Genomic DNA, 17,408 nt, shown 5'->3' on the forward strand with positions numbered 1-17,408 from the left:
CCCAGTGGAGCCTGGGGGTCTCGAGCCTTCACTTAGAAGGAGAATGGGTTGGGCTGACTAGGTGCTTAAGCCATGATAGGCATCTCCTCCCACAGCTTTCCACCCTGGGGAGGGGTCATGGTGGCAGTGTGGGGCGGAAAGTGGAATAAGGTGCTGGAGTTCTGCTTGGTGCTCTGGGCCTTCAGTCAGGAAAGGCAAAGCATGGGCGTCTAGATGGCTTCTCCCAGGAAAGGGTGTTTGATAGTCTGTGAGAGGCCCTTCCTGGGCAGCGAGGGCAGCAGGAGAATTGGACCTCATTGCTGCTGGTTCTGCAACTAAGTTCTGAGTGGTGTTCACTGTACACTGTGGGGCAGGGAGAGTCTTTGTACTTGCACCTCTGAGTTTCGACCCGTGGAACTGTCCGTGGTTCAGCTCAACCCAAAAGTATTAGAGCAGGGATTCTAAAGCTTTTGGGGGTCAAGTACCCCTTTTAGAAGCTAAAAATCATGGATACTTTATCTGGAAAAATACTCACATAAACATGCTGGAGCACACCAGTGATTTTGTAGGCAATATTTGGGGGTCTTTGGAAGGCACAGAAGCTCACCCACAAACCCTCTTAGGATAGTAGTTCTCAATTATCATTAGTGTTATTGTTATTACTATTGTGCCTACATGCTGCATGCAATAATTTTCATTGTATGTGCTGACATCGGTGGAGGGTGGGCAGACAGCCCTGTGGGGATGGGGAAGGATAAGTACAGTTTGGTCAGTGGCCAAGGAGCACATGGCTGGGTTAAGAATACCTGGCATAGGGACACCTGGGTGGCTCAGTTGGTTAGGCTGCTGCCTTTGGCTCAGGTCATGATCCCAGCGTCCTGGGATCGAGTCCCACATCGGGCTCCTTGCTCGGCAGGGAGCCTGCTTTCCCTCTGCCTCTGCCTGCCACTCTGTCTGCCTGTGCTCGTTCTCTCTCTCTCTGACAAATAAATCTTAAAAAAAAAAAAAAAAAAAAAAGAATACCTGGCATAGAGGGTCATTTACGTTGCTTGGAAGGTAGAGAGTTGCGAGGGATTTCTCCTTCCCCAGACATTTCGTGGCACCTTGCCTGCATTCCGTAGAAGGAACGTAGGGGATATGCCATGAGTAGGAGGGTACTGGGCATGATGTCTGGGTTTCTCTTGATATTCTCTACTTGCAGTATTTGCCTCTGCTCACCCCGGAGAACCCTAATACCTGTGCCCAGAGGCTTCCTGAGAGTGTGGGTGTGGCCCAGCGGGTGGAAGCACTACTACCTGCAGTCCCAGCGCCCCATCCTCGCTGCATTTGCAGTCTCCTGGGGAAGGTGGGAAGGCTAATGACTCATTATGCCAGCAGTTAGTCACATTACTGAGGCGCATGATTCCCTCTAGGACTGGTGCCACCTGCTGCCACTCTGGTCACGTTCAGTGCTGCTTCTCTGCCCCTGAAACGGGGAGTGCAACCCCAGGAAATGGTCACCACTTTCCTATCAGTGCTGCAACCCCAGGATCAAGAGACCGGGTCTCACTCACCTGTGCACAGGGCCACACAGGACCTCCAGGGACCAAGGGGACAGCCATGGAGTAGAGTATGTGGACACTTAAGGAGAGATTCTCCCACATGCCCCATACACACGTGGTATGTGTAGGTATATCCATCTGTATACACATGTGCACACACATGTGTGAACATGCTGGGAGGGAAAGGCTGTGCCTTGTAAAATAAAGTCCTCTGGGACCTGAGCAGGGAAGAGCCCCAGAGGAAGCTCCTAGGAGAGGGAGGGTCATGCCTTATTCCCCTGGGTTCGACCTACAGGTCGGTCCCCAGGACTCCTTCCAACCTCTTGACTTCAATACAAGAGAAGGTCAGACACAACTCATAGGACAGCAGTGACTGCCTGTCAGTACTGAAAATGAGAACAAAAACCAGATGAGAACCTGGGATCAGTGGTTATTTCCCAAGGCCAGGGTTCATATTCTAATGACCCTAGGCACAGTCAAGCTGATGGGACCTTAATTCCCCTTTTTCTGAGAGAACAGCATCTCCACCTACCTCTGGGCAGCCTGTGATTCCCTCTCTCCTCTTCCTGCCAGGGAGAGTCTTGCAAAAACCCAGTCCTTGGAGGTTAACCATGGAACAGGATCTCGCTAAAAAGGGTTGAGGACTCAGGCAACCGACAAGGACAGAGTACCTCCTGTGTGCCAGACTCGTGCAAGGACTTTACTCAGTTCATCCTGTGTGACGTTTCATGCCAGTCCTAAGAAGTAGCCCCATTTCATAGGTGAAAACAGGCTCAGAGTTTTCCCCCACATTTCCCAGGGGTGGTGAGTGGCCATGTGCTAAGCTCCAGACCCTGTTCTGACTCCCACCTCCGTCATAGCACTGTTGTCAGTCCGTATAGAAAGAACACCTGTGTGACATGAGGGGACCCCTCTTTCTTCTACCTATGGGGCCCCCCAACACACCTGGAAGAAGTGAAAGGGCCTGGGCCAGGGTTTAGGATCCTGGGTCGTGGTTCTGGCTCTGCCACTGCATGACTATGATCAACTCCCTTCCTCTTTCTGGGCCTTTCCCTCCTCATAATGGGTGAGCACCCCCCATTCATACTAATATTTTTAGACTCTGCACATGCCTGGGGCAACTCTCCACTCTTTCCCCCCAAGTTCTTCTTTCCTTCCTGCAGGATCCAGATGGGGGTAATAAACTAGCCCCTAAAAACATGAATGAGTAAAGGGAAATCCTGCCAGCATGGGAAATAGAAATCTCTCGCTCTCGGCTGCAGGGCTCATCAATAATTCAGGAGCCATTGTCGGGTGTGATCTCTGCTGCGGCCTCATCAATATTTCACCTCCTTCACAGAACCCTGTTCCTTAGCAACCACATCATCCATGCTTTCCAGGAGGGCTGCCAGGCTATGTGCTCCCTGCAGCCCCTGTCCTGTCGGGACTGTCCATGCTTGACCTTGTGGGCGGGGGAGGAGCCACTGGAACTGGCAGCTTTGGTCCTCACAGTCCTGGGGGAGTGCTGCACACAGGAGGCATGAGGCATGTACATACCAGGCAAGGGACAGGGAGAGTGATGTTATGGCATGTCAGTCCCTGAAGGTCCACCCTGGGCAGGGACGGAGAGACAGGGAGGGGAATTTCGGAAGGAGGTCAGGGCATATGGTCCTGGCCTGCCCCTCTCCCTCATCCCAGCATGGGTCAGGGCCTGCCCGTACTCCGTACTCCACTCTCCCTTTCCCCCTTGCACCCAGGCTCAGATGCTGGTTTTCTCTGCGGCTCAGGTGCAGTGGAGGCTTGCCTCCTTCATCAGCTGAGACGGCGTGCTGCTGGCTTCCTGCGCAGTGATAAGATGGCCGCCCTGTTCACCAAGGTGGGGAAGACGTGCCCGGTGGCTGGGGAAATTTGCCACAAGGTACAGGAGCTACAGCAACAAGTGGAGAGCAGGTGAGCCCTGGGCTGGCTCCTCCCATCACGCCCCTCTGCTCCTTGCACTTGGCATTTGCTGCTTCCCAGGCTGGATTCCTGGGCTCATTTTTTGCAGGATCCCTGGGGTGAGAGACCAGTCTCAGGGTGGGGGTTGGCTCCTTTTGGACACAAGCCCCCATGTCAACTCCTCATCTTCGTTACCCCTCTGGGTTCTTGGGGCACCAAACTCTGCTCCTAGCGCTGCCTGTCTGGGGCTTCCCCCCAAACCCTCCATTTCTGAAGCCTACGATCTCTTTGCAGGAAACCCTCAGCAGGCAACCAGGATGCCCTGCGGAGACAGGGCTCTGCCGGCGGCGGGAAGGCCCCAGCACTCAGCCTGCAGGCTTTAAAGCACATATGGGTGCGCACAGCACTCATCGAGAAAGTGCTGGATAGGGTCATGCAGTACCTTGTAGAGAACTGCAGGTGACTGCCCCATCCCCCAGGCAGCCCCCCCCCCCCCCCGGGCCCACCTCCCGAGCAGTCCTTCAGCCCCATCCTTCAGCATGCATGATTGTCCCTAGCAGTGTCTAGGCATGCCCCATCTTCCCCTCTCGCATCTGGAAAGCATAGACCACACTGTGCTCCCCACAGAGTTCAGTTCTTGTGGACTCATTTCTTATTAGTGACTCCCATGAAAGGGTCTTTGTGGGGATGTCCATACTTGGTCGGCTTGACTGTCCTGGAATGAGCCCCCTGTCTGTCTCTCCCCCTGGCAGCAAGTACTACGAGAAGGAGGCGTTACTATCAGATCCTGTGTTTGGCCCCATCTTGGCCTCTCTTCTAGGTGAGCCTGAGAGCAGAGAAGCCTGTGCTGGGCCGGTGGGGACTGAGGGGCAGGTGCTGAAGGGGCCGCATCCGAGCTAACTGTCCCTGTCTCCACAGTGGGACCCTGTGCCTTGGAGTACACCAAGCTCAAGACGGCTGATCACTACTGGACTGACCCGTCCGCGGATGAGCTGGTCCAGAGGCATCGTATCCGGGGTCCCCCTAATCGCCAGGACTCCCCTGCAAAGCGCCCAGCCCTTGGAGTAGGTATCCCTCTCCCCACCCCTTATACTTATCCAGGCTATGCCCATGGCCCTGTAGGAAAGGGCGGCTTGGCCTCCGTGTTCCTTGCAGACATAGGCTGAACCTTAGAGATGCATCAAGGTCATGGCTACCGCAGGAGAGGAGAGCCTTTTATCCCTGCTGGCACTCACGTAAACGCCAGGAGCACACCAGTGGCTCGTGGCTGGAGGGTGGCCGAGAGCAGACCCAGGACAGAATGGACCCCTGGGTCAGCTAGAGAGGGTCTGTGTGGAAGCCTTGTGTTGTCTGAGGCAGATATCCTGGGGCTGCGGGCTGAGCTGTGCCTTCCTGTTTAGATCCGGAAGCGGCATTCGAGTGGCAGCGCAGCAGAGGACAGGTTGGCTGCCTGTGCTCGTGAGTATGTGGAGTCCCTGCACCAGAATTCAAGGACACGGCTTCTCTACGGCAAGAACAACGTGCTGGTGCAGCCGGTAAGAAAACTGAATGCCCTCTTCTCCCTCTTCAGAAAGGCCCAGGACTGGAACCTTCCAGTAACATGTGTCCCCTTCCTCAGGGGCTTGACTATAGAGAAGTAAGTGGGACCCCCCCCCCCGCTCCCCCTTACTTTGCCCTCATATGCCCTGTGTCCAACATTGAGCTGGCAGCAGCCGACTCTGTTAGTTGGCATCTGCACTGCTAACTGAGAAGCAGGCTGTCCAAAGATGGGAATGGCAGCCTGATGGCAGGGTGAACTCCTAGCTTGGGTAAGGCTGGCCCAGGACATACCTGGTATTCAGGAGGCTGACAGAACAGAGAACAGAGCCAGTAGCCCCAGGCCAGCCAGGAAGAGGAGGGACCCACATCTGCATGCAGCTCATGTTCTCCCCTCCCTCCTCCTAGCCTCCATTCCAGGGTCCTGGGACTGTGCTAACTCGGGCTCCCCAGCTCCCCCCTGGAGCTTAGGTCTCAGAGGCCTCTCCTGGGAGTCTTAGCACCTTGTCACCTCTGCCTTCTGCTGTGTTTCCTCCCCACAGAAGGAGGACATGGAGGCCGTCCCTGGCTACCTCTCCCTGCACCAGGCTGCAGAGAGCCTAACTCTGAAGTGGACCCCCAACCAGCTCATGAACGGGACTCTGGGGGTCTCCGAGCTGGAGAAAAGGTGGGGGCTCTGGGACTCCAGGCAGGGGGGTGCACAGACTCCGCTTGCTCCAGGAGGCAGGCCTCACTCCTATCCTGATGCCAAGAATTGCAGGAATAGGCTGCCTAGAGAGTCCCAAGCTCTCTAAGATCAAGCCAGGCCTGGGCATGAAGAGGTTGGCCTGAGCCAAGCTCGAGGCAGCTGAGACTGCTAGGCTCTGTGCCATGACAGCACAGGCCCAGATGGACATGCCTGGGCGAGGTCACTTCTCGGCCACAGTCCTCCTGTCTTCAGGGTCATTTCACAGGTTTTGGCGGTGGGAAATGAAGAAAGTGGGATGACGGGTCTCGCGACACAGTGACATCGATCTGGTTGCTTTCCAGCGTTTACTGGGACTATGCCCTGGTTGTTCCCTTCAGTCAGATCGTCTGCATCCACTGCCACCAGCAAAGTGAGCCTCCCTTGTCCTGGGCACAGGGTTGAGGACAGAGAGAGACAGCCCCTTCCCGGCCACACGCTGTACAGGGCCCATTGGGTGTCCTGGCCTCCTCCTGTCATGCCCATGCGTCCGGTCGGGAGGCCTGGCTGACTGGGTTGTGGTGGTGACCATGGGGTCTCGGAAGCCCAGCCTCACCTGTGCATGTATACCCCACAGAGAGCGGCGGCACGCTCGTGCTGGTGAGCCAGGATGGCATCCAGAGGCCCCCGCTGCACTTCCCACAGGGAGGCCACCTGCTTTCCTTTCTGTCCTGCCTGGAGAATGGCCTGCTGCCCCGAGGACAGCTAGAGCCCCCGCTCTGGACCCAGCAGGGGAAGGTACCTCAGGGCTCGGGATGTGCACTTCCTTCCTTTCTGCACTGGAGTTCTTAGCGACTCCCTCGGGCAGGACCAGGGATCAGACGCTGCCCTGCACAGGCCGACCCCCCCCCACCCTTCCCTCCACAGGGGAAAGTGTTCCCCAAGCTACGGAAACGCAGCAGCATGCGGACCATGGATGTGGAGGAGATGGGCACCGGGCGGGCCACAGACTACGTGTTCCGCATCATTTACCCCGGCCACAGGCATGAGCACAGTGAGTTTCTCAACCTTCATCCATGGAGGAAGAGAGAAAGACGCTCAGGGAGGTGGGGGAGTGCCCTGTCACCCAGGAGGGGTGGCAGGCAGGGTCTACTCACCGACCAGGCCTCTCGCCAGACCTTGCCCTGCAGATCAATCCTCTGAGAAGCTGCCTCTCTTCTACCTGGCTGTCTTCCCCCACCTTGTCACCCCAAGATACTTGCCTCAGCCAATACTGTACAGTTTTCTCTTAGCCTTTCCTGCCCTGGCCTGAGGGGGGGGAAAAAAGTGGTGAGACTAGAAAGGGAAGGTGGAGAACTCCATTCTTCCAGGGCTCACCGCCCGCCTGCCACAAGGCATCCTGGGTGTAGGATCAGTGCTTCCTTTGGGATGGCACAAGTTGTTCCTGATTCCCCCAGAGCCAGAGCCCTCCTCGGACCAGCTACTGGTCAGAGGAGCTTTAGCTGGAGTAGGGGTGCAACTGAAGGTGAAACTTGGAGCTGATCAGGGATCCTTGGTGACTGGGGTCCGAGAGATGGCTTGGCACGCGTGGGTCCTGCTCCACCTGGACACACACCTCTGGGCCCACGGGGCCTGTCTACATATCTGCCAACATCAGCGTTTCCTTTCTGGTGTGAGTGCTGCTGCTCCCTGTAGGTTTCTCTGGGCCAGACTCCGAGTCTTGAGGATAAGCTCAGGGAATTTATGAGCACAGAGCATTTTTTGCCAACTGGGCCACCTGTCCCTAAATTTCCTAACTTGGGCCAATAAGTTGTCAGCAAGTTGTTTCTGCATTAGCAGACAGATGACCCAGACAGCAAACACATAGCCGTAGCCCAGATAGTCCCAACAGGCCTGATGGGCATGAGCCATGGGGGGCCATTGGACCCCCCCTCCCAGAGGTGCTTAACTAGGAGCCACACCTTATGTCAGAACGTGTTTGCAAACCTGCCATTTAATCTTGGGCTGCTGCTCAGCTGAGATGACCCACGTACCCTCTTTAAGCCTTGGCATCTCTTAGTTCTGGTCACTTTGCTTTAAGGACTGTGTCCCCAGAGGGCAAGCCAGGGCACCCAGGAACTGAAACCCAATGGAGTCACTCGGGCTCCTCGTATGCAGCTCTGGGCAAACCTTGACGAAGTTTGGATTTACAGTGTCAGGAGGGGGATTTGGGGTAATCTGCAGATTTGGTTCAGCCTGACCATGACGTGAGCTGGAGATCGATCAGGATCCATCTGCCAGCAGTTGTGCCAGCTCTGGCCAGGGCTGGGGAACTCATGAGCTGCCTGCCTGTCCCCACTGGTCCCTGTCTTTCACTCCCCTTGCTCCCCCGTCAGTTCTCCGTCTTGTGTTCTTCCTAGACAGGGCCTCCTTCCACGGAGCTCTGGAGCTGCCACCTTGCCCTCACTCTCTTCCACACTGTCCCCAGTAAATAATTCAGAGAGCTCTCGGTCCCCCAGCCCATTCTCAGCGCCAGCAGGTTCAAGGCGACCCAGACTCTCTGGCCCCCTGCCTGCAAGGAGGGAGTCTGGTGCCTCCCGCCAGGACCCGGTGCTCATGCCTCTGCCTCTCTCGCTGTTCTCTTTGAGCAGTCACTATTAACTACCACCACCTAGCGGCCAGCCGCGCGGCCTCGGTGGACGATGATGAGGAAGAGGAGGATAAACTGCACGCGATGCTCTCAATGATCTGCTCGCGGAACCTCACAGCTCCCAATCCGATGAAAGGTTTTTATCCCTCCCCCGCCCCCCGCCCCACCCCCTGGCCCACCTGCCACCCTCCGCAGGGGCTCGGCCGGCAGTGTTGGCGTTATGGGACTGGGGTGGTCCCCCAGCAGGAGGCAGGTCAGGGAGGGTGGAAAGAGGAGCTGTCAAGAAGAGGGGATGGTACAAAGAGCAGGGGGCTCAGGGCTCCCCATAGAGTCTGTAAGGGAGAGGGCTTCATGCCCGAGAGGGAGGATCCTCTGATAGGAAGATCAGACCATCTGGTTGCCTCTCAGGAACCCAGAATGTCTTTCCAAGCACTGTACCTTGGGGTCATGCTGGCAAACCTGAGGCAGTGTCTCTCTCTTTCTCCCTTACTGGCTGGGAAGACTGGCCTCCTGGCCCTGTACCTCTGACTTGTGACTTAACAGAAACAGGATAGAGGTACAGGCCCCTCCCCAGCAGGGGTGAGGGCTCGACAGCTCACCTGAATGAGTCCCTAGCTCAAGCGAGGGTTTGGAGCCACAGCTGAAGGGGACCCAGGGGTAAACCCAGTGAGGCTGTTGGCTCCAGCAGGTACTGCCTGGTGCTTCAGCATACAATCTAGAAATAAACGTGCCAGAGATCTAAGACAGGTGTTTCCCACCGTCCCAAACCTCAGAGCCACAGATCACAGAGGAGGTCCCTTCATTGTAAACAACCCAGCACAGTGCCCAGAGCTCCTTGGCATTGGTTCCTCTGTCCACCACCCATCTTTCTTAGCACACAGATAGGTCAGTAAAGAAGGAGAAACCCACTCTTTACAGAGTGACTTGGCCAGGTAACCTAGGAAGTTGAGGCCAGGATGCTCAGGGAAAACCGGTTATGAAAGGGTTGGGGCCTGCTTTCTTGGAGTTTAAGGGAACTTCTCCATCCCCACCCATTCCTGTGCCATAGAATTAATTTCTTCTCCCCTTTTCCTGACCCTACAGAGGGTATCTAAGAATATGTGACATGCCCTTTATGCTTCCACAAACTTCTGCCAAACAGCCCAGTTCCTTAGCCCAGACACCAAATCAGCAATGAGCTACCCGCCCCCAACCTCCACTCCCTGGGAAACTAAGTCTGTGGCCTAGAACCCACCTAGCACACCCTCAGCACAGCCCTAGCAGCTGCCCCCTATCTGCCACATGCCTGCCCTTGTGCCCTGCCTCCCTTGTAGCCCTCCTGGACAGGTCCCCCCCGGGTAGGAGTGCAAGGGAGCCTCACTTCTGATATTGTCTGCACACAGCTTGCCATCTGGTTCCTTGCAAACCTGGGCTCAGGGCTGCTTATTTACAGGCTAAGGTATTTGGAGCAGTGTAGGAAGGCTGAGTCAGGAAGGACAGGAAGGGCTGGAGGCTTGGGGAGGGGGGTCCCACAGAGCCCCTGTCTTGGCAGACTTGGCGTTAGGAAGCCTAACCCTGACCAGTCTTAGGGCCGAGGCTTCCAGGGTCAGAGAAGCCTCCATGCCTATGGAGCCCAGAGGCCTCAGGCCTCGTCTGGGCTTTCTCGGGGGAAATCGGGAACCAGACCAACCCAGTATATAGGCCCTGGGCCCCCAGTACTTGGGAGGGGAGAGGAGGCAGGAGAGGAGAATTGGCAGGTGGTTGGGGTTGTGATGGGAGCTCCTACCCCTGCCCCAGTCCGTAATGACAACACTGTCGAGTCCGTTCTACTAGCCGTTGCTTTTCAGGCCTGCCACATGCTTGACTTGTGCATGTGAATCAAGGGACGGGTGTCCAGACTCTCCTCCCCTTCCCCCCACCTCTCCTCCTCCTCCTGCTTCCTCCCCACAGAGCAGAGATGCTGTTCACTCTAATTCTGCTCCAGGCCAGGCACCTTTCACTCGGAGTCTTAGGGGCTGTGGGGTTCAACCATCCTGATCGTTTTTGCTTCATACTTTCCTCATGCTCAGAGGAGAGAGTCAGAGTCAAAGCTGGCCCAGCAGATCCCCCAATCCCCCCCATGTCCAGCCTGCTGCCCCTCACCCAGTCACTCCAGAGCTCCAGCTGTCTGCACTGGGTTAATTCAGAGATGCAGTGTTCAATGCTGGCTGGTTCAGCTCCTTCCTGGAGAATTAAGGTGAAGAGCATTGACCCAGGAGTCTTGCCTTGGTTGGGCCCTACTTTTGGGGCATGAGCTTGTTTCCCTATGTGCCCACCGTTCATCCTCTGCACCTGTCGCGCCCCCACCCTCACCCCCGCCTGCCCGCCTGTTGCCTGCTGCCTGCCTGGCTGGGCCTGTTCCCACCCTCCCTCTCATGACTGGCCTTTCTCTTGCCTGTTGCAAGGGCAGGAGCTGGGCTCCTGCCCCACCGAACCTGCATTTGTCCCTTCCCTCTTCTTCCCAGTTTTGGGCATGGCTTGCAACTCCTCACTCCCAGAGCCGCAGCCCTTTCCACACTGAGTATGTTCCCTTAATTTGCCTCCTGGTGGAGCTGAAGGGCCAGGTAGCTACAAAAATCCCAGCTGTGGGTCTGAGAAGAGAGCCTCAGGCCAAGACAGGGCATCTCCTGAGGGGATTGGAGGGAGCTTGGCTCTGCCCTCCCCACCAAGGCTCACTCTGACAATAATCAGGCCTAGGTCTGCTCCAGACTCCTAGCAGGGCAGGGCCCAGGCTGTGATTCATATGAAAAAATACTGCTTGAAAAAAGTTTCTTTGTACTTCGACTTACAGCTGTCTTTCCTTCTTCTTCCCTCTTCTGTGCTATCCCGTTCTCTCCTGGCTTTATCTCCTGGTCCTTACGCTTTCTGCCCTCACTTTGCTTCGTCTTTGTGACTCACAGAGTCTCCTGCAGGCAGTGTTCTGCCCCACTTGGGCCCTAGAAACTCTCAAGGGTCTTGAGTTCTGACTCAGACCAGCTGGGCTGACTGAAAGGCTCCATCTGCTGGTGGCATAGATGTGTCCAGGGAGCCATCTTCTGAGGCTGCACTGGGCATGTTCTTCTGGGTGGTGGAACTAGGTGCCCAGCCACCGCCCCACAATGGCCTGACAGCTGTGACTTTGCCCTTCCTGCCAGCTCACCTGTGTGCGTGGAGGAGGCTGCCATGCTCAGTGCAGTCTGGCTGGGCAAGGCTGGAGAACTCAGGGGGAACCTGTGTGAGTTGGCAGCAAGGGCACCTAGCTGGGTGGGGGAACACTGCTCCTCCTTAACCTGTGACAGGTTCTAGAACCCTCAGAGGGGTAAGGTCTGGCGACCGGGACGAGTGGCTCAGGGATCCTCAGGAGCTCTGATCAGTGGAGACTCCTGATGTGGAAAGGTTCCAAGGCTTGCCACATTCCTGGCACCTTCCTGCCCAGCTCAGAGTTTGTCCAGGACGACCAGGCTGAATCGTCGAGGGCAAAGCCAGCTGGCAGCGTTTTAAAGAGCTTAGGCTTTTGCTCCTTTTTTTTTTTTTTGCTCCTCCCTCTAGAAAAACAAATGTTTTTTTCCATCGCCAATAGCAAGATGGCGAGAACAGACACAAGTATCCACAACTCAGACCAAGTATTTTATCACATGCAGAAAGACTAGGCGGAGGGTGGGAAGCATCAGGCACCCTCTCTCTCCACCATTTCCATCTCTGGGCTCTGGACCAGGCAGGTGCCACCTTGGTGGTTTTCTACCAATGGGTGACTTCATGCTGCAGCTCTGGGCACAGAGGTGGGCATGCTATAGGGTACTAGTGGGGAGGGAGGCCCGCCAGGCCCTGACCATGGCCCCCTTCCTGTCCTCAGATGCTGGTGATATGATCGAAATGCAGGGCTTCGGGCCCAGCCTGCCAACCTGGCACCTGGAGTCCCTGTGCAGCCAGGGCTCCTGTCTCTTCTGCTCCACCCGCAGCTCCCCATATGCCACTCCCAGCCACTGCAGCTGTGTCCCCGACCGGTGAGTGGGCCCTGTGGCTGGGTCTGCCTGAGTGCATTCTGCCCTTAGTGGCTGTGTCATTTGTCTGACAGGGTGGCCTCAGGCTGGACAGACGGTTCAATTTCCCTTCTGCTACCTATGTAGCTTTGACATGTTACTGAGTCACTGTGAGCCTCTATGTCTCTGAGCCTCTGTTTCCTCATCTGTAAAATGGGAATAATAGAACCTCCTTTCTAAGGTACTTGTGAGGACCAAATGAGGTGTGTGACTCAGTGCCCAGAGCTGTGCCCCACACATAGTAGGTACTCAGCATGCAGGTGCTCTCCTTCCCAATGTGTACAGGGACTCTGCCGTCAGGCTGTGCATCTGAGGGCGCACATCAGATATCTGGGCACTGCCAGGGTATATGGATGGCATTTGTGTGAGGGCCACACGCCAGCCCCTGATGCTTTCACAGGCTGTTCTCTTCTACCTGTTAACTTCATTTTTTGCCTGTGACTCCTCATGACCCTGAGATGGTTCTCTATTTTCACCTGAGGAAACCAAGATTCACTAACATGAAGTGAAGTTAGTTGCTCAAAATCTCTTGGGTGGTTGGGGGCCAGGCTAGGTCCCCAGTAGCTCCATCTAGGGTGACTGACAGACCCAGGGAGGCCACAGATGTGCTACTGGGCAGCTGGTCCTACTCCTCATACCACCCGAGCACCTTACCTGCCCCGAGGCCAGAATGTCCTCTCTCAACCTCCTTCCACCAGAGGGGCCAGTGCCCTCCCCTCTGAGCCAGGTTATTTCCACAGGTTGCCCCTCAGGCTGCTGTGTGAGAGCATGAAGAGGCAGATCGTGTCCCGGGCCTTCTATGGCTGTGAGTGTAGGGTGAGGTGGGGCCAAGAGCAGGGAGAGCTGGGGGAGGCACCATTGTCATGGGTCCTGGCTACCTCTGCCCCCCACAGGGCTGGCCTACTGCCGCCACCTGTCCACGGTACGGACCCATCTGTCAGCGCTGGTGCATCACAACATCATCCCTCCCACCCGGCCCCCGGGGGCCTCAGGGGGCCTCACCAAGGATGTGTGGAGCAAATATCAGAAGGACGAAAAGGTGCACACACTGAGGAGCCAGGGCCAGAGGCTGGGTCAAAGGGCTGGGGGTGGGGGGCAGGCAAAAGCAACAGCGAGTATGGGGCAGGCTGCCCTGGGAGTAGCTCTCATTGACTGGATGGGCATTCAAGTAAAATGTAATAGAGGTTGGGACCGAGAGCCTTGGGGTGGCCCAGGTCATGGTGGAATCTCAGACAGCTGGGTCTGTGGGCTTCTGTGGGAAGGGGGACGGACGGATCCTAGTCTGCTTCCACATTATTCTGAAACCTCGGGCAAATCTCTGTTGCCTGTCCTGGAAGGAAAGGAGGTTGAACTGGATCTCATCCAGCTGTGATCTGGGGCAGGGAGGACATGCCCGCCCCAAAGCAGGGCTGGCCTGGGCTTCAGTGGCATGACAGAATCACTGTCCCCAGCCCCCCATGGGAGGAATGGAGGCAGGGTTACCCCGTGGGGCTGTAGTGACCATGGGGGCTCTACGGTCTTTCCTTCCCGGGTGCCTCAGAACTACAAGGAGCTGGAGCTGCTCCGGCAGGTTTACTATGGGGGCGTGGAGCACGAAATCCGTAAGGACGTCTGGCCCTTTCTGCTTGGCCACTACAAGTTTGGCATGAGCAAGAAAGAGATGGAGCAGGTAAGGGGAGCCCACTCCCATGGGGTACAGAGATGGGGAGCTGGGCCAAGGGGCCCCAGGGAGGGGCCTCTCAAGCCTGGCCCCTTCCCAGCTGGAAAGAAATATGGCAGAGGAAGGTGTTAGCAGAGTAGCCCTGCTGTCTTCACCGCTAGGCCCAATCCTGGTCTCCAGCTGTCCTGGGGCACTCCCCCACCTCCGTGGTCGTGGTGTGCTCTCGGACAGGTGGACTCAGCTGTGGCAGCAAGGTACAAGAGGGTGCTGGCCGAGTGGAAGGCCTGCGAGGCGGCGGTGAGGCAGCGCGAGCGGGAGGCCCAGCCAGCCACGCTCACCAAGTTCTCCTCAGGCAGCAGCATCGACAGCCACGTTCAGCGCCTCGTCCACCGAGATTCCACCATCAGCAATGACGTGAGCCTGATGGGACCTGGGGGAGCTGGGGGCAGGGGCCGCTGGCGTTCTATAGGATTAAGGTGGAGTCCTGAGCACCAGCCTGAACTCTAGGAGTCACTGGGAGAATGGCTTAATGTGTTTTGTGTGTCATTTTCTTCTGCTGAAAAGCCAGCTGACGGTCCCCCTGCCGCCCACTTCTCTGAGTGTCGCAGGAATAAAATGAGATAGTGCACTGTGTTCTGTTTTAATGGACAAACGGGGAAAGAAGCTTGGGTCAGGATTTAGGGAAGTCCTCCTTCCTTGTAGAGAGATCTTTCAAAGCTAGAAACAGGCAGCCCAGGGTTGGAGACCCAGGTCCATGGCCAGTGAGATGAGTAACTCCTTTTCTCTGGGGCTTCGTGTCCACCTCTTAGCTCTGCTGTCCTCTGACTGTGGAGGTTTCACCAAGAGCTGTTGATCAGAGACCGAGACAGAGGGCTCCCATCGGCATCTACTGGCAAGACTATCCCCCCAACCCCACCATCCACCATGGTGTCCTCTGTTCCCTATAGAACTTACGGTGCAAAGCTAGTTCAGAGCTTACGTAGTTCTCCTGGCCTCACCCTAGCCTTTAGATGAACAGCGAGTTCCACACTATGGCTCCTGGGCCAAACCAGAAACAATAAGAAATTCCTATTCTTTGACTAACTTATGCTTTTTCCCTTTAAATTGTCTCTCTAGATAATGTCTAGTCTTGTTACTTTACTAAATCCTTGCACTAACGGAGAACTGAAGCTGGAACAAGACTTAAAGAAATATAACCACCAAGAGAATTCTTTGCACTCCTTTCTATGTGCCTTATTCTTACGCCCCTGTTCGTGAGCGTGCTCCCTCTCTCTGCCTTTGGGTTCTGTGCCTTCCCGGGTCTGTACTGGTGCCCCCGCTGCTTAGCCCACGAGCAGGAATAGCTTTCCTTGCTGACACTGACACAGGGCTCTGTGCTGCCTTTCCTGATTCTAACCCAATGCCTTACGCTTGTTGCCAGAGAGAAAACGCCTTTTAGCGTCCCTTTCCCTACATAGTCCAAATAGAAAATCTGTATACATATAGTCTGTATATGTCTCTTTTCTTTTTCATAGGACTTGTCCATAGTGGCAGACTGTTACAAATCTAGAACAGGTTATCTTTCACTTCTTTAAGCCCCCCTCCTAAGCTTGTGTGAAGCTCCCATAACTGATTAGGCTAGAGAAGATTCCTGTCTTGTTCTGCTAAATGTCCAATTCTGAACATAGGAAGAACCTGTTTTCCTCACACCTCCAGCCTGCTGCCCTTTGGGCTGCCCCAGCAGCCACCCCAAGGCTGGGGGTAGCCTTTATTTGTGCGCAGCTCTCCGGACCCGAGGCCGCCTTGTGACTTAGGTGTTTGGAGATCTACACGTGGCTCACGTTGGCCATCCAGTGTCTGAGCCTCCAGTTCCCCTTCCTTGTGGCCACTACAGGAAGTCCTGGCATGCTTCCCACCTTTTCTCAGGCCTCAGAGAGAGGCCCAGGAGGGGGACTAGATAGGGCTAAATATGGTGTCTTTCCGCTTGCCTGGAGCCTGATCGCTTTCCAGCTGGTTGCCTGGGTCAGAAGAGGCTCGGCAAGCCGGGTGGAGGTGCATTGTGGAGGCCAGGACAAGGCCTGGTTCAGACCCCAGGAAGGAGACTGAGGGAAGGGGCTGGAGTAGGGGTATGAGCCCCACCATCTCTTCACCACCACCAGGTATTTCTCTCTGTGGATGACCTGGAGCCCCCACAGCCCCCAGGCACTGAAGACTGCAGACCGGAGCTTGCACAGGAGCTAGGAGCAGGGCCCCCGGGCACTGCCGTGGTGGGACAGCAACAGTCTGTGGAGTTTGACTCTCCGGACTCAGGACTGCCATCCTCTCGCAATTACTCTGTGGCCTCGGGCATCCAGTCAAGCATAGACGAGACGCAGAGCATGGGCTTCGAAGAGGAGGATGGTGGTGGGGAGGAAGACTCCAGCAGGCTGGGCCCAGCAGCCGGTGCTTTCCTGGAGCCCCCAGATGCCAGCCAGCAGAAGGCCTCACAGGCTAGCGAGCCAGAGGCAGGGGAGGAGCTGGCAGCCGTGTGTGCTGCTGCCTACACTGTATGTGGATGTTCCCCAGACACTGTTCACAGCCAGCCCCAGAGGCCCTCCTGACCCTGACCCTGAGGCTTGGGGACAGGGGCTGGTGGGTGGCAGGTGGGGGCACCCTGACCGCCACATAGAGGGTACTAAGCCCATCCCTCGACATCCCCTGAGGGCTCTGTCCTCAGAGTCCCGGGGTTTCTGCATTCTGCTATCTAGGGGTCCCTGCCAGCCCCCACTCACTCCTGAGGCACCCCCGCTCTTTCAGATAGAATTACTGGATACTATGGCCTTAAATCTGCACCGCATTGACAAGGATGTGCAGCGCTGTGACCGCAATTACTGGTACTTCACGCCCCCCAACCTGGAGAGGCTCAGAGACGTCATGTGCAGGTGCTACACGGGGGGAGGTCAAGGTGGGGAGGGGAAGATGGTTAGGTCTGGCAGGTGCCCTGCTCCTCTCCCTTGCGCTGAATCATAATTGATGCTCTCTGCCTCTGCTCTCTGCGTTCCCTGCCGTGCTCCCCGCTCCACCCCTTTCTTTGTCTGAGGTCTGTCAATTCACAGCTTCAGCCAGACTCCTCCAGGAAACCTAGCTGATTGCCTCCTAACTGCCCCAGCCAGTTCACCATCTCTTTGCCTGAGCCCCCAAGGGCCTCAAGGACAGAAACTGTGGGCTTTCGACCATGGTCGTCCCAGTGTTTCAGGGTCGTAGAAAGACCGACTTCTGGGTAGCAGGCTGCTCTAGGGACCAGCTCCCCAGGGATCCCCACAGGGTAGAGAACAGCACACCCCCATGGTGACCATACCCTTGGCTTTTCAGCTATGTGTGGGAGCACCTGGACGTGGGCTATGTGCAGGGAATGTGTGACCTGCTTGCACCGCTCCTGGTCGTCTTGGACAACGGTGAGGGACCGAGCTGGGGTGGGGGGCAGGTA

General features: G+C 56.3%; 1 protein-coding gene across 4 annotated transcripts in view; it reads left to right on the forward strand.

The window, feature by feature from the left end:
- The window catches only part of SGSM2 (small G protein signaling modulator 2), a 36,803-nt gene that overhangs the window by 16,139 nt on the left and 3,256 nt on the right, over window positions 1-17,408 (forward strand). For 2 of the 4 annotated variants that reach the window (XR_009400514.1, XM_059380915.1), the window contains exons 3-20: window positions 3,287-3,449; window positions 3,732-3,896; window positions 4,190-4,257; window positions 4,356-4,501; window positions 4,838-4,972; window positions 5,516-5,640; window positions 6,003-6,070; window positions 6,275-6,435; window positions 6,565-6,691; window positions 8,268-8,402; window positions 12,117-12,267; window positions 13,044-13,108; window positions 13,197-13,342; window positions 13,844-13,972; window positions 14,195-14,377; window positions 16,102-16,488; window positions 16,739-16,863; window positions 17,294-17,376. Coding sequence is in view for 3 of the 4 variants with exons in the window: in XM_059380915.1 (XP_059236898.1) it covers window positions 3,287-3,449; window positions 3,732-3,896; window positions 4,190-4,257; window positions 4,356-4,501; window positions 4,838-4,972; window positions 5,516-5,640; window positions 6,003-6,070; window positions 6,275-6,435; window positions 6,565-6,691; window positions 8,268-8,402; window positions 12,117-12,267; window positions 13,044-13,108; window positions 13,197-13,342; window positions 13,844-13,972; window positions 14,195-14,377; window positions 16,102-16,488; window positions 16,739-16,863; window positions 17,294-17,376 (2,562 nt within the window). In the remaining variant the exon portion in view is untranslated. The remainder of the gene's footprint in view (window positions 1-3,286; window positions 3,450-3,731; window positions 3,897-4,189; window positions 4,258-4,355; window positions 4,502-4,837; window positions 4,973-5,515; window positions 5,641-6,002; window positions 6,071-6,274; window positions 6,436-6,564; window positions 6,692-8,267; window positions 8,403-12,116; window positions 12,268-13,043; window positions 13,109-13,196; window positions 13,343-13,843; window positions 13,973-14,194; window positions 14,378-16,101; window positions 16,489-16,738; window positions 16,864-17,293; window positions 17,377-17,408) is intronic. The other 2 variants (XM_059380916.1, XM_059380917.1) reach the window with 2 other exon arrangements.

The sequence above is a fragment of the Mustela nigripes genome, chromosome 16 (assembly GCF_022355385.1).
Source record: "Mustela nigripes isolate SB6536 chromosome 16, MUSNIG.SB6536, whole genome shotgun sequence".
NCBI classification, from domain to species: domain Eukaryota; kingdom Metazoa; phylum Chordata; class Mammalia; order Carnivora; family Mustelidae; genus Mustela; species Mustela nigripes.